Source organism: Zootermopsis nevadensis, unplaced genomic scaffold (genome assembly GCF_977971745.1).
Source record: "Zootermopsis nevadensis isolate Lab colony 2312 unplaced genomic scaffold, Znev_1.0 Znev_ptg000013l, whole genome shotgun sequence".
NCBI lineage: Eukaryota > Metazoa > Arthropoda > Insecta > Blattodea > Termopsidae > Zootermopsis > Zootermopsis nevadensis.
This window is the reverse complement of record NW_028259145.1, coordinates 1,319,598-1,334,914: the sequence shown is the minus strand read 5'-3', so window position 1 is coordinate 1,334,914 and position 15,317 is coordinate 1,319,598. Positions and strand designations below refer to the sequence as shown.

Here is a 15,317-nt window from a genome sequence, read left to right as displayed (position 1 = left end):
TGACGAGGCGAAGATTTCTGCTTGAAATAACGATAAACACGGGCTCACATAATAAATTCAAATACTTTTAAGCAAATTTACGAATGCAGATAGGTCTGTAATTACAAACGGAGGCACTGTTGCGTTTGAAAAGAACAGGAACTTCTGCCTTCTTCTGCAGAGCGCGATATTTTGTTGTGATAAAGTTGGATTATAAAGAAACTCAGGAACAGGGGCGACTATTTTAGGACAGCCTTTAATCACAAAAGTCTGTACACCGCCAAGTCCACAGATTTCGATGCCATCGTTTTGAATTTTGGAGTCTGATATGGAAGTTAAAGATAATTGAGCGATCGAGGATTGCCATGAAAAATGATTTGGATTGGTCTTTGGTTTTCCTCAATAAATGTAAGGCTTTGAAGTCTGTCGGACTTAAGAATCCTTCCATCCTTTTCTCTTCTCGGACTGGGACCTGTTCATATACGTTCTTGGCAGATGATCCAGAAGTGGTTTGCCATTGCCTTCTTCTGTGTGTGAATGGAGTAATTGTTGGGATGCCACGGAGGAAAACTCCGTGATGCCTAGACCACGGCCTTGCCCAACACAAGTTATAAATTCGAACCCGAGGCCCCAGGATTACAAGGCCAGCGTTCTAACCGCTAGACGACCGTGTCTAGTGTAGAAAAATAAAGTTTTAAATGGAGTGACGGTAAAAAATACTTTCGCAGCATCAACTAAGGGATCATGAACTACTTTTCTTTTACCTGAGGTCAGTTTCTGATGTTTCACAGAGTAGAGCTTGTCTTCGGCTCGGCTGTTCCTTCCGCGAACAAAGTGGCAGTACGTCGTACGTCCAAATTGTATGTCTGACAAGACTTTTCCTCCAAGCCGCCGCCACACACGTTCCAGCAATGCTTGTAGTTAATTTCGTCAGGTTAGGTTTTTCATGTCTTCGAAAGTTTCTACAGTTGCTATGGAGGGACACTTGTTGTCATTGTGAAGAAGTTCTCCTTCTAGACTATTCTAGAAAAGTCGCCCTCATTGGTTTTGTGATCTTGGCCTAATAAAGCCACGGCCGTTTCAATATCTGCACAGTACACCAAATCACCATCTGAATCAGAACACTGATGACGAAAGACTGAAATATTTGTATTCTTGTGCAACAGGTTCCGGCCTTACAATCGTAATCCCAAGAATTCAACTTGGCTCTTAGGTTAAGTTCAAATCCCTCCTAAACACGTCATTGAGCTCACCTTGAGAGATAAGACGCTGCTCATTTTATGTCGAAGGCTGAGAGTCTAGATCGCCGATGTCCTGTTCCATAGGGACGGCTCGTCATCCTTGTTGTCGTAATCAATTGTTCAATTTTCGGGTGGTTTAGAAACTGGCAGGCCTTGACTCTTAAGGACTGGTCTGAAGGCATTTGACAATTATGTCTAGATTTAAAGGAGATTCCGGATATCTTGATTAAACATAAGTAACAGTCTTTTCGTTCTCGCCAGAGCATTGGAACAGCAAACGTAATTGACTTCCGACAGCCTTCCAACCATCCTCTCAGTTGGCAAAGGCAATGTGAGGAGCTCGAGGTTTATCCTTATCCTAGTCACAAATTTTGCACCCAAAATATAGCTTTCTTAACTAATAGTGTTATAGTTAGTGCCATGGTGGTCTAGCGGTTAGAACGCCGGCCTTGTAATCCTGGGGTCTCGGGTTCGAATTTATAACTTGTGTTGGGCAAGGCCGTGGACTAGACAACACGGAGTTTTCCTCCGTGGCATCCCAACAATTACTCCATTCACACACAGAAGAAGGCAATGGCAAACCACTTGTGGATCATCTGCCAAGAACGTATATGAACAGGTCCCAGTCCGAGAAGAGAAAAGGATGAAAGGATCCTGTTCATATGGCCTGTCGTCAGACAGACCACTAAATAATAATAAGATGAGGTGGTCTAGCGGTTAGAACGCTGGCCTTGTAATCCTGGGGTCTCGGGTTCGATTCCCGGCGGTGCCCGAATTTATAACTTGTGTTGGGCAAGGCCGTGGTCTAGGCAACACGGAGTTTTCCTCCGTGGCATCCCAACAATTACTCCACTCACACACAGAAGAAGGCAATGGCAAACCACTTCTGGATCATCTGCCAAGAACGTATATGAACAGGTCCCAGTCCGAGAAAAGGATGGAAGGATCCTGTTCATATGGACCTGTCGTCAGACAGAACACTAAACAATAATAATTAATATAATAGACACGCAGATGGTACCAAGTGCGAGAAACGAGTAAAGTTCCGACACGTCACAGATTACCAGACACTTCAGTGCTGTGTCGCGCGACTTGTGAATCGCCCTGTACATTTCGTTGACCTCCCTCTCTCCCCACCAAAGGTTAAACAGATAATTTGGGAATCCCATTGAGCGTCATTCTCACAAGTAGGATGTGTGCCCGCTTATCTATTATCTCCTCACAGCCCAACGAAATTGTCAAGTGTTCCTCAAGCCGTGGAGCGCGGGCCCAAATACCGGAGGCATCAGGAAGTTCTAATCGGGCTGAGCCAGCGAGTGGGTTTCGATTTCATCTTATCTCAAGTTTTCAAGTGTAGTAGATCGACTGTTGGTACTGTCATTAACATTTCCTGTCCATCCATACGTTGCACGTCTTCAGGAGGTCGTGGGAGTTCGGTCTACCATTTTTTACGTGTAATAGGCCAAAATAAGTGTCGAATTTATTATTTTCCGTGTTACTAACAAAGGATTCAGCAATAATTTGTTCCTAGGAGAATGAAGTATCAGAGGACTGACGGTACATAATGAGATATTTCTTAATTATATTTTTTATCTGATATTGTTTGTGATTAAATGAAGAGTGAGATGTCCAGTCGTAGAGTAAATGTAAAATGTGTAGGCCTTCATATCCCGGCCGGGAAATTTAAAGAAAAGAGAAAACTTACGAAATATAGAACTAGAGGTCATTACATCTACAGAACGATATAGAAAATGGTTGATCGATAATCTACATAATCGAGCCGTTGGACCAGGGGCGCTCGGATATTTCGGATCGTAGGTTCAAACCCTGCTCAAGGCACAGATGCCTTCAGTGTGGATAGAGGCCCGAGGTTTTGCGACGGGCTGACCACGAGTCCTACCGAATGTCTAAATACATCAAGTAACCTTATTTAAAATGTTGATTTTTACACAAGCCCACATTTGCTGTATTAAAGGTAACGAAAACTCCGTACCTGTAAGGATTGCTGTCTTCTGGGTTGTTGCGCTGTGTAGTCTGGTCGATGTCAACCAACGTTTCAGAGGTCATACTGCCTCCGTCATCAGAGTATGAAGATTTCTGTCTTCTGGGTTGTTGCGCTGTGTAGTCTGGTCGATGTTTACCAACGTTTCAGAGGTCATACTGCCTCCGTCATCAGAGTATGAGGATTTCTGTCTTCTGGGTTGTTGCGCTGTGTAGTCTGGTAGATGTTTACTAACGTTTCAGAGGTCATACTGCCTCCGTCATCAGAGTATGAAGATTTCTGTCTTCTGGGTTGTTGCGCTGTGTAGTCTGGTCGATGTTTACCAACGTTTCAGAGGTCATACTGCCTCCGTCATCAGAGTATGAAGATTTCTGTCTTCTGGGTTGTTGCGCTGTGTAGTCTGGTCGATGTTAACCAACGTTTCGGAGGTCATACTGCCTCCGTCATCAGAGTATGAAGATTTCTGTCTTCTGGGTTGTTGCGCTGTGTAGTCTGGTCGATGTTAACCAACGTTTCGGAGGTCATACTGCCTCCGTCATCAGAGTATGAAGATTTCTCTCTTCTGGGTTGTTGCGCTGTGTAGTCTGGTCGATGTTAACCAACGTTTCAGAGGTCATACTGCCTCCGTCATCAGGGCGATGAGTATGAAGATTTCCGTCTTCTGGGTTGTTGCGCTGTGTAGTCTGGTCGATGTTTACCAACGTTTCAGAGGTCATACTGCCTCCGTCATCAGAGTATGAAGATTTCTGTCTTCTGGGTTGTTGCGCTGTGTACTCTGTTCGATGTTAACCAACGTTTCAGAGGTCATACTGCCTCCGCCATCAGAGTATGAAGATTTCTGTCTTCTGGGTTGTTGCGCTGTGTAGTCTGGTCGATGTTAACCAACGTTTCAGAGGTCATACTGCCTCCGTCATCAGAGTATGAAGATTGCTGTCTTCTGAGTTGTTGCGCTGTGTAGTCTGGTAGAAGTTTACCGACGTTTCAGAGGTACTGGCTGCCTCCATCATCAGGGCGATCGCAGTGACCCTGAGGACAGCAATCTTCAGACTCACAGCCGTGAAAACCCCAAATCCGTACCTCTAGTCATTCGAAATATGGCTCCAGGCCACTCTTACATGTAGGCTAATGTATCGATCGGCGCCTGCAAGACTACAGCTATTTGCATAATTTTATAAAATGGGTCGTTTAAGTTCAATTTGACTCACATAAGAGAAAATGTTTACGTGTTTTAAATTCTCTTCATGCTTTATTGCCTTATATTTTACAAACGCGTTCCCCTTGGATGGAAATTTCGCTTAGGCTAATAATTGTATTCCATTGCCTTTAAAGAACTTCACATCGATTTTCGAACGCACATGAATAATTTATTTGAGTGAGGAGTAGATTTAATTCTTTCATTTTTATTGTCACGAGACAGAGCCTTAGCTACAGGGAGTTCCAAATTATGGACGAAGAATATATCTAACAGTAAGTCTGAAATATAAAAAGTACAAATTAAAATTCATGAGGACATTTCGTGAAACGAATTAGAGCTTTAAGAACTGACACCTCATGTCTGAAAGGACCGTGTTCAAAGGGTTTAGGGTTCAACTCCCCTCTAGCGAAATATCTGCAACGCACGACTTGCCTGGTTTATTGGGGGGGAAAATATTTTGGCTGTGAATGAACCAGTGTTTGTCAGAAATTGGTTACAGTTACTGGGCTTATGTAAGAAATGTTTTTATCGGTTTGTTTTTGGAAACGTCCTCCAAACGGAATCCTGTCCACGTTACTAATTTTTGTAATTATTTAAATACATTTTTCCTCCCTCGGAACATCACCCTCATTTGTTTTAGTTCCTTGAATTTGCAGGTGATACTGCATGTTAAGTTCGAACTTTTAAAGTGGCCTATACACACAGACATACGAAAGGGGAATTTTAATTTTTTTAGATTTTCGACAACGAATATCCGTGAAGGATACAAAGAGCGGGGAATTTCCTCGAGATTTGTAATGGCATGCCAGCATATCAGTCGTGCCTAATACGGTGATTGTGACCTCAATTCGATATATCGATTTCAGAAAAAAAATATTAAATGTAAAGTGCATTTAGTTGAATGAGAGCTGTGTTATGAATTTAACAGAGAAAGAGTTTTATGTAACATACACTTAAGTGAAATTAAGTTTTAATTTACGTCAATGACCTATGTGTAATCCCCGAACGTACCAGTTTTAAAATTGGAACGCACCATAATTGATTAACTTTTTAAGAGAAACTTTTAATTCAGTTGACATTTAAAGTAATTGTGACTCTACATCTCCAGTATAGTTTGTGCTGATTGAGCATAATTGGTTTTAATAGCCAACAAAACTGAAACGGTTAATACCATTATAATCGTAGTCTGATATCGTATGAGTGTAGTTTCTTACAAATGGCAACCTATTGCTATGTTGTCGAAAACACTCCTGATGTAATGGTTATGTGACCATATTACACTTTAATTAGGGTGTACTGGACCAATATTCGTCCACACAAAATGTAATGAAACCAAAACATATGCAGTTGTACGTAATTATACATATAATTAAAGGATCCATTCTCAGGGCGATGAGTAAGACCCCGACTTACTTATCCCTACTGGTCCCTCTGTCACGGTAGTCTAGCGGTTAGAACGCTGGCCATGGAATCCTGGGGTCTCGGGTTCGATTCCCGGCGGTGCCCGAATTTATAACTTGTGTTGGGCAAGGCCGTGGTCTAGGCAACACGGAGTCTTCCTCCGTGGCATCCCAACAATTACTCCATTCACACACAGAAGAAGGCAATGGCAAACCACTTCTGGATCATCTGCCAAGAACGTATATGAACAGGTCCCAGTCCGAGAAAAGGATGGAAGGATCCTGTTCCCCCCCCCAAAAAAAAAGAGGTCCCTACTGTACTCTACTTTGATATTTTTACTGTTAACATATTTTGATTCAGCTGTATGACGGTATAATTTTAGTTGTGATCAGGGGCAGATGTTTTCCTTTAGGCGAGTATAGAAATAGACTTACGTAATCCATGTGATGCAGTTCGACTAAAATTAGTGCGTGCATCAGTGTTTTTAGTAAAATAAGTGCCGTTCTAAAAACATCAGCTTTTGCACTTTCTTCGTAGGATGTGTTCCAAGGGAATCAAACAGATGTTTCGAAAGCAGTTCTAAATATTTTCTGGTTCGTTGTGTGTCTACTGATACAGCAGCGTCTTTGAGCAGATCCTTTCAATTCTGTCTTAAGATTTTTAAATCAGTTTTGATGCTTTCGCTGCGACTACATTCAGTAAAATCTTCTTGTTCCATCATTTGTTACCGCCGAACGGTGTTATTATTGGTTATAAGGAATTGAACTGAGTTGGATTACCTCTGCTGCATTATGAATTCATTGAATAAAATGTAAATTTGAAGAAGTTAGCTAGTGGTGAGCGAACTAACGAAGTTGGTAAATGAGTAGGCCTTAAGAGAAAATTGGTTATTGGCGAAAATTGATTTATAAAGACCTTCATAATTTGTCCTCATAAATATTTTACGTGGCTAAACCAATGGGGATGAAGTGAGTGGGGAATGTAGCACGCATTGTTTTTATAATGATCTTTAAAATGTAGAAAGTATGAATTATGAAGCCTCCATTGTGTATATTTTACATCCTTATTTAATTTCGTATTTGTTAGGTCCAAATATTCTTGTTAACGCTTCATTTCCCATAATTCTTTCTCTTGAAATAAGGGACCAGGGTTCACACCTGTCTTTGAAAGACGCAATTTTGTTCGGGTTTTAAATACGGTATATCTAATTTCTTTTGGGAAATATTAACTGTTTCTTGAATCTCCGTGATATTGCTTCCCGGACGACTGGGGGACGCCGGAAGTTGAAATATAACAGGAAATAGAATTCTCGTGATGGTCTGCCGGATTCAGTTTGGGAGGTCTCAAATGCACTGCCAATAGTAAAATGGTCGCTGTGATCCGACTTGCGGTCTGTAGGGAGCTTTTTGCTGAACGTGTACTGTGGGGGGTTAATGCTGATTAGGATCTGGTGTTCTCACAGCTGTGATTACTAAAATGGCTGTCTTCTGGGTTATAGCGCCCTGATGATGGAGGCAGAAAATGCTTCTGAAACGTTGGTAGATTTCGCTAGAACCCAGAAGACAGCCATCTGTCAAAATGTCATTCTTTTTAACTTCAGGCTGTCAGAAGTTATCCTGAAGCCGTGATTATAAAATAAAGAATTCAGCATCAGGTCTTGTAAACATTTGGTGCTGAAGTCGTTCGATTCTTATGTATAAAGTGAAGATTTCGCGGCGACTGAAGTTGATTGATGAAAGATTCCCCGGGTTACAAGCCGCGTCAGGTGGCCAACGTTTCGAGAAGAATCTCTGCTCTCATCCTCAGGGCTGATGCGTAACAGATCTGATCCTTTGTTGCGCGCTCGCTGTTGGGGATGTTCGATTCTAGCTCCGAAGCCGAAAGTCATCCTATGAAAAGGCGTTTTAAAAATTCATTTCATACCTCGAAAGCACTCTTGTTTACTCTGAGAGTCATATGAAAACCTTAAATGCAGTTGCGGAGGAATCTTAATCACAGGTTATTGCTTTTATCAGGATGAGAATGTTCACGCTGCAATGAGTCGTGAAGAAGGCAGTGCCTCGGATTGTTCTAATTTGGAAGGAAGTGGCCGTGTTATTTACTTTGGTTCCAGACTGACGTCTTCCGTGCCAGATAATGACACAGTTCGTTTATTACTTATCCATCCGAATATGATTTCCTCCGTTTGGTTTAACGGGCGAGACGGTGTCTTCCGGAGAGCTAGAAAACCATCTCGCCCTCTGCGTCGTACTCGCGAGTTACGGCACTCCGGAAGCAGTCGAGGGCTGTCCGAATACGCCACTCAGATGAGGTTTCTGTTGAATTAACCTGGTGATGGTCGTTAATAAGTAGGCCATATTTCATTGTTTAGTGTCATTCTTGAGATGCTGATAGTTGTTTAGATGGTCATAAATGCCACGCCTCTTCTGGATCACGGTTTATTGTTGTTTTTGAAAAAATATGCCACCAGAAATCCTGAACATCTTGTGTCGGTTTATAATCTCATCGTGTTTCTTCAAACATTCGGTTATTAACCTGCATCTGCTGCTAGGTTTACCAGGTGGCCGCTTTCCTTCAGGTAGGCCTATTAAAATTGTGCTCAGATTTTGTCTTCAGTTCCTGCTAAAGGCCTTGCTGTTTCAACCTGATTGATACTGTAAAAAGGAGAACAGTATTAAGGCTTTGACCGGGATGTTCTTTTGTTAAATCTTATGCGGTACCGCCTGATTCGACTTCTAATGAAGTGAAGTGTTTTCTTCGCGGTACGGTCTGGATTCGTAAATATTATGAAGACGAGCTTCGGCTTCAAAGGGTTAACCAGCTGATTTTCGTAATGGTGAGGTGCAGTGTTTTCTTCGCGGTACGGACTGAATTCATAAATAATATTCAGACGATCTTCGGCTTCAAAGGGTTAATAATGATAATAACACGTAATTAAAATTAATTATCGGGAAGGGGATTCTGTTTTGCTGAAATTTGCAGCTGTGTTATTTTCACAGATTAGTTTATTTTGTGAAAATGCAGTTTCAACTGTGCCATTTATATGTGTGAAACGTCTTGAGATGATTCAAATAATACAGCGTGCGTTAAGCTGTCTGTATACGTCGGAGAAAGAGTCCGTCACGACTCCAGTGCAGATAAGAGGCGGATATCCTGGTCCAAACCGCGTCACTGATTACAATCCGCTGTGCGGGTTACTGAACCGGCTCCTTATTATGAAGACTTAATGAGCAGAGAAGGCACAGTTTCACGCTCCCAACAGCTTTACCCTCCAGGATGAAGGCATACCGATCGTTTGGTTTAGATGCGAACCACGCGAAATACCCAGGAGATCCCGGGTCCGAGACCTGCCCTACCTAAAGTTTGTCGTGATTTAAAACTTCTTCAGTGGATTAAGTGTTGTTAAATTAACAAAGAAACAGCAATGACTTCACGTGAACACCGAAAGTTTATTTCGGGGTTAGTCTAGAATAAGTCCAGTAATTAGTAGGAAGAACCACAGATACTCATGTTATTGTAACGCAAGTTGGCGGATTAATAATGTCGCGTGCCATATGAAGATGATGGACGTATCTGCTGTCTCGTTTAGAAATATACCCCAAGTACGAATTTTTAATGTTATTTTCTTCCTGCTTACTAAGGACCTAGATGTACTGTAAGGATTGGACAGTTAGAATACGCGAAGACAGTTCAATTGAGGTCGAAACCAGGTTCCTGAGTAAACCAGGACAGTCGTATCACACTGAAACCATGAATATACAAATCGTTCAAGCTCGCGTTCAGCAGATGATGGATTGAGATACGAAACAATTTCTGTTCTCAGAAGCAAACTTTACAACGCCTGCACTGGTTCGACGAGCCCAGCAACTCTAAACCGGAGGAATACGGAAATTCCGGTTCCATCACCAGGAATGAGTACAAGAACAGAGAGAGAGAGAGAGAGAGAGAAGTCTGCAGAACAGCGCGTATTGTTTTAGATAGAGCCAGTGTCGCATGAGGATTTCCGAAGATATGACGTATCGTCATTCCAGACACAGGATAAAAGTTTTTTAAAGTTTACGTGAAGAAATGAAAATAAGAAAATAACATACGTTGGCCTCCACTCAGTTAATCAGATCTCTGCTATCTCAGGATGGCAGAGGCCAGTGAAAACGACAAGACATTCTGTGGTACGGATGAGCTACTATCAGCTTTTGTAAAGATGGACTATGCTCCATGGGAGTTAGTTTCCAATTCATCGCATAAAAGAAACCTAATCATCATCTCGTTCCGCGCTAAACAACCCACGAATCTATCTCGTATGATATTCGTTCTTAACGTTGCGACGGGTCCAAACTACGTTTTTGTGAAACTGGGCTTATAATAGGCTTTGTCCATCCACCAAATGACCATGAGTGAATATGGAGCAGCAGTGGCGTTGATATTAACAGGGTAAAAGCAAAGGACTCGTAAAAAAACCCTCTCCCAGTTCCACTTTGCCCCCCATAAACGAACTGAACTGGGTGTGAACCCGGGAATCCTCGGCGGGAAGCCAGCGACGTGATCGTGAATGGCAGGAAAATATCTAAGTAACTGAGGAAAATCATCCGCCAACTGCTTGATGTATGAAGCGGTCTGTAATGGAGTAGAATTGTTCAGTTGGTCTACGTGTTACATTGTGAAGAACATCACGTTCCCTGCCAACAGAACGTGCAAAGGCTTGCATGTTTAATGATGCTGTTACAGAGCAAGGAACATTTCTAATCAAATGAATAACAGCCTCTGTCGGCCTGGTAGCAAAATAAATGTCAGAGACTGTGAATGGTCTACAGCAGTGGTACTCAACCTGGGGTACGCGAAGACATCTTAGGGGGTTCGTGAAATTTTTAAAAAATATATATATTATTTTATGATAAACACTGAATAATCAGTAATGTAATTTATTTAATTTATTTTAGATGTAGATTATATACTATGTATAACTCGAATTATACACCAACAACTTTGGGGGGTACAAAGTTGAAGAGAAATTATATCTGGGGGTACGCGAACAAAAAAGGTTGTATACCACTGATCTATACTACACAGCGCAAGAACCCAGAAGACAGAAATCTTCAACTTTTCATCTGTTTGGTGTCTAATTGGGAGTTAACTGTGAATGACGAATAGGCAAGAGTGAGGATGGAAGCTGTCGCGACCTATTTTAAGGTATTATTCCAGTACTTTAATTCATTAAGGAAAGCGGCCAATATTAAAATCCGCAATCTCCCTAGTATGAAACAGTAGTGCCATCAGCTCGACCTGAAGTTTGGTCATAATTTTTGTTTTCTAAAACGTTAGGGACATTTTTAAAGGAACGGGATCTGAACCAGCAACCGTTCCCATGTAATTCCAGCAGCCCGGATCTTGGACTGATGAACGCAGACGTCATGAAAATATGATAGGCTGTTTTAGCGAACTGTGTAGTTTCAAAGTCTCGACTGACGGCGTTGGATTAATGCGAGACCGCAGGTTATTGTTTCAGGACGTTCGTCTGCGTGCAGGCGTATGTGTGTACGCCCTGTTCGCCGCACCAAATTTCAGGAAAATGAATATAAACCTCTGACCACTGCAGTTTACATAACGACGCTCTGATTCGGTCTTCAAGTGGTCGTTCCCATTATATCTCTTCACCAAAGCCTTAATATCATTTGCATCCGCTGTCCGAGATATGAAGTATTTGAGGGTCTCACGATGGGGAACAGCTGTCTTCTGCGGGGTGTAGTTTGGTAAACTTCTACCAGATTATACGGCGCTACAACTCAGAAGACGGCCATCTTGAGTTGGGCGTATATTTACCAAGTGGCGTCATGGGGGTTAAGCTAGTTAAATGTTTGGAACAAAATCGTTCCTTAGAAGCTGACCGTCCCTTATCGTTCCAGCAAGGACGTCTGAAACGTCGGTAAACTTCTAGCAGAGTACAGAAGACAGCCATCTTCAAACTCACTGCCATGAAAACCCCAAATATTTCATTTCTACATTATTTAATGGAAATGTAAAACAGCGATCTGCAAACAGATATTTGACATACGTTTGAAGTTTAATGTTTGTTAACATTGGGGCATTAGGGGGCCACATATCATGTGTAATTTTATTAACTTAGCGGACGAATAAAACATCAAAGGGGACCGCATGGCGCCCTCTGGCAGTGAGTTTGACAACCCTGCTTTAGGGTGAGACCAAGTTTGACGCAAATAATAGGCAAAATTGTACTTTATGTGTAATTCAAGGAGAAAACATTCTGAACTGAGCGGTTGCAAGCTGGTGTTTGTAAGATTTGAGGTTCTCACAGCGGCGAGTATGAAGATTTCTGTCTTCTGGGTTTTTGCGCTGTGTAGTCTGGTCGATGTTAACCAACGTTTCAGAGGTCATACTGCCTCCGTCATCAGAGTATGAAGATTTCTGTCTTCTGGGTTGTTGCGCTGTGTAGTCTGGTCGATGTTTATCAACGTTTCAGAGGTCATACTGCCTCCGTCATCAGAGTATGAAGATTTCTGTCTTCTGGGTTGTTGCGCTGTGTAGTCTGGTCGATGTTAACCAACGTTTCAGAGGTCATACTGCCTCCGTCATCAGAGTATGAAGATTTCTGTCTTCTGGGTTGTTGCGCTGTGTAGTCTGGTCGATGTTTACCAACGTTTCAGAGGTCATACTGCCTCCGTCATCAGAGTATGAAGATTTCTGTCTTCTGGGTTGTTGCGCTGTGTAGTCTGGTCGATGTTAACCAACGTTTCAGAGGTCATACTGCCTCCGTCATCAGAGTATGAAGATTTCTGTCTTCTGGGTTGTTGCGCTGTGTAGTCTGGTCGATGTTTACCAACGTTTCAGAGGTCATACTGCCTCCGTCATCAGAGTATGAAGATTTCTGTCTTCTGGGTTGTTGCGCTGTGTAGTCTGGTCGATGTTTACCAACGTTTCAGAGGTCATACTGCCTCCGTCATCAGAGTATGAAGATTTCTGTCTTCTGGGTTGTTGCGCTGTGTAGTCTGGTCGATGTTAACCAACGTTTCAGAGGTCATACTGCCTCCGTCATCAGAGTATGAAGATTTCTGTCTTCTGGGTTGTTGCGCTGTGTAGTCTAGTCGATGTTTACCAACGTTTCAGAGGTCATACTGCCTCCGTCATCAGAGTATGAAGATTTCTGTCTTCTGGGTTGTTGCGCTGTGTAGTCTGGTCGATGTTAACCAACGTTTCAGAGGTCATACTGCCTCCGTCATCAGAGTATGAAGATTTCTGTCTTCTGGGTTGTTGCGCTATGTAATCTGGCCGATGTTAACCAACGTTTCAGAGGTCATACTGCCTCCGTCATCAGAGTATGAAGATTTCTGTCTTCTGGGTTGTTGCGCTGTGTAGTCTGGTCGATGTTTACCAACGTTTCAGAGGTCATACTGCCTCCGTCATCAGAATATGAAGATTTCTGTCTCCTGGGTTGTTGCGCTGTGTAGTCTGGTCTATGTTAACCAACGTTTTAGAGGTCATACTGCCTCCGTCATCAGAGTATGAAGATTTCTGTCTTCTGGGTTGTTGCGCTGTGTAGTCTAGTCGATGTTTACCAACGTTTCAGAGGTCATACTGCCTCCGTCATCAGAGTATGAAGATTTCTGTCTTCTGGGTTGTTGCGCTGTGTAGTCTGGTCGATGTTTACCAACGTTTCAGAGGTCATACTGCCTCCGTCATGAGAGTATGAAGATTTCTGTTTTCTGGGTTGTTGCGCTGTGTAGTCTGGTCTATGTTAACCAACGTTTTAGAGGTCATACTGCCTCCGTCATCAGAGTATGAAGATTTCTGTCTTCTGGGTTGTTGCGCTGTGTAGTCTGGTCGATGTTTACCAACGTTTCAGAGGTCATACTGCCTCCGTCATCAGAGTATGAAGATTTCTGTCTTCTGGGTTGTTGCGCTGTGTAGTCTGGTCTATGTTAACCAACGTTTTAGAGGTCATACTGCTCCGTCATCAGAGCAACAATTTTCATAGTTCAGACAAAATTTGACCATTTCGCTTATATTTGTTTGAATTATTGCGAGACGAACTCGTGTAGTTGCGTGGTGGCGTGTAACACATTGTTCTGCTGTTCATTTCATGTGCACGGAGTCATAGTTTCGACTTTTACCATGTGGAAAATAGTGTCCTTGCCTTTTCAATTTTGTCAGAACAGGTAGTACAGAGATTTATATACCACTTCAAACGCTCAGGAGGGTGTCAGCATTGTTTTTCTCCCCTCTGAAGGATCGTGGAGTCGGGTATAGTGTAGGTCTACTCCAGCTTGCAGATAAACATTTTCGTCATTCCGTTTACTGACACTTGTAGATTGAAGGCCCATAGGAGTTTGTTGATGCGACCGGCATGGGAGGAGATACAGTGAGAGAAACTTCCTCAGACGATAGAATTGCATGGCCTCCTCCTTGAACACTGGACTCGTATTAGCACCGTTCTGTGGCATCTCTTTTTTGGGATGAAGGTGTTGGTGCATTATAAAGGTTTAGAACACCAACTTAAAGATGTCTGGTTTGTTTTTGTTGTTTTCAGGGTTAGGGACCAGTCCGGAAGTAGGCGTGCCGGACATGACTGTCATTTCGGACATCGACGAATTGGGAATCAACAAGAATCTTCTAGTTCGTTACGACCGGGACCAGATCTATGTATCCTTTACTCCGACGTCTCTTTTGCAGTAAGTACCAGACGCTTTGAGATGGTTTTTAAATTATGAACATGTGATTGGAAGTGAACTTCTAACTTAAAGTGACTTCTGTGCACAAACGCTGTTATTCAGTTCAGAATTTTTATTTTTTCTTGTATCCTGTCTAAAGACTTAGATTGTTTACTGTCGTACTTGTTTTATATGGATATTTTTCACACGAAGGGAAGAACACCACAGATTGAGGGAGTTGAGAAAAAGTTTGTGAGATTATTTGGACGTAAGAGATATGAGGAAATTATGGAGAAGAGAGCATAACGTGGAGTTTCGTAATTTGTTCTCCTCAAATATCGTAAGGATTATCCAGTCAGCTAGGGTGAGATGTATGAAAACTAAATACAAAATTTAAATAATAAAATCCGAGGAAAATATTTTACATTGGGGACCTAAGCATCGATAAACAGATAATATTAAAGAAAGTTGATAAATGAAGTGTTATGGGATTGCGTGGGTAGATTATTCTGGCATTTGTGGTCTGTTTTGAACATAGTAATGGACATTTCGAGTTCCATAAAGGCACGAAATTTCTTGAAAAGCATTGACGAATTGATGTTTGAGATGGTGAAATATTTTCTTTGCGGTACGGACAATTAAATATAATTTCTTCGAGCTTCGGTTTGAAGGGGCTAATAATAACACAGAACACTTTGATTTTACGTAAAAAGAAAAGAAATACGTTCGTAACAATAAATTATAACTTGTAGAACACTGTACGTGGCTCTGAAATTATCCAAAATGGAACTTACGTGCTAAATTGTTGTTAACACTTTTGTTTCTCATTATTTACGAAT

At 42.0% G+C, this 15,317-nt stretch overlaps 1 protein-coding gene across 4 annotated transcripts in view; it reads left to right on the top strand.

The window, feature by feature from the left end:
- Myo81F (unconventional myosin 81F) overlaps nucleotides 1-15,317 on the top strand; it is a 164,520-nt gene that overhangs the window by 6,407 nt on the left and 142,796 nt on the right. For all 4 annotated transcript variants that reach the window (XM_087348356.1, XM_022064340.2, XM_087348355.1 and 1 more), the window contains exon 2: nucleotides 14,358-14,470. In XM_087348356.1, the coding sequence (XP_087204482.1) occupies nucleotides 14,358-14,470 (113 nt within the window). The remainder of the gene's footprint in view (nucleotides 1-14,357; nucleotides 14,471-15,317) is intronic.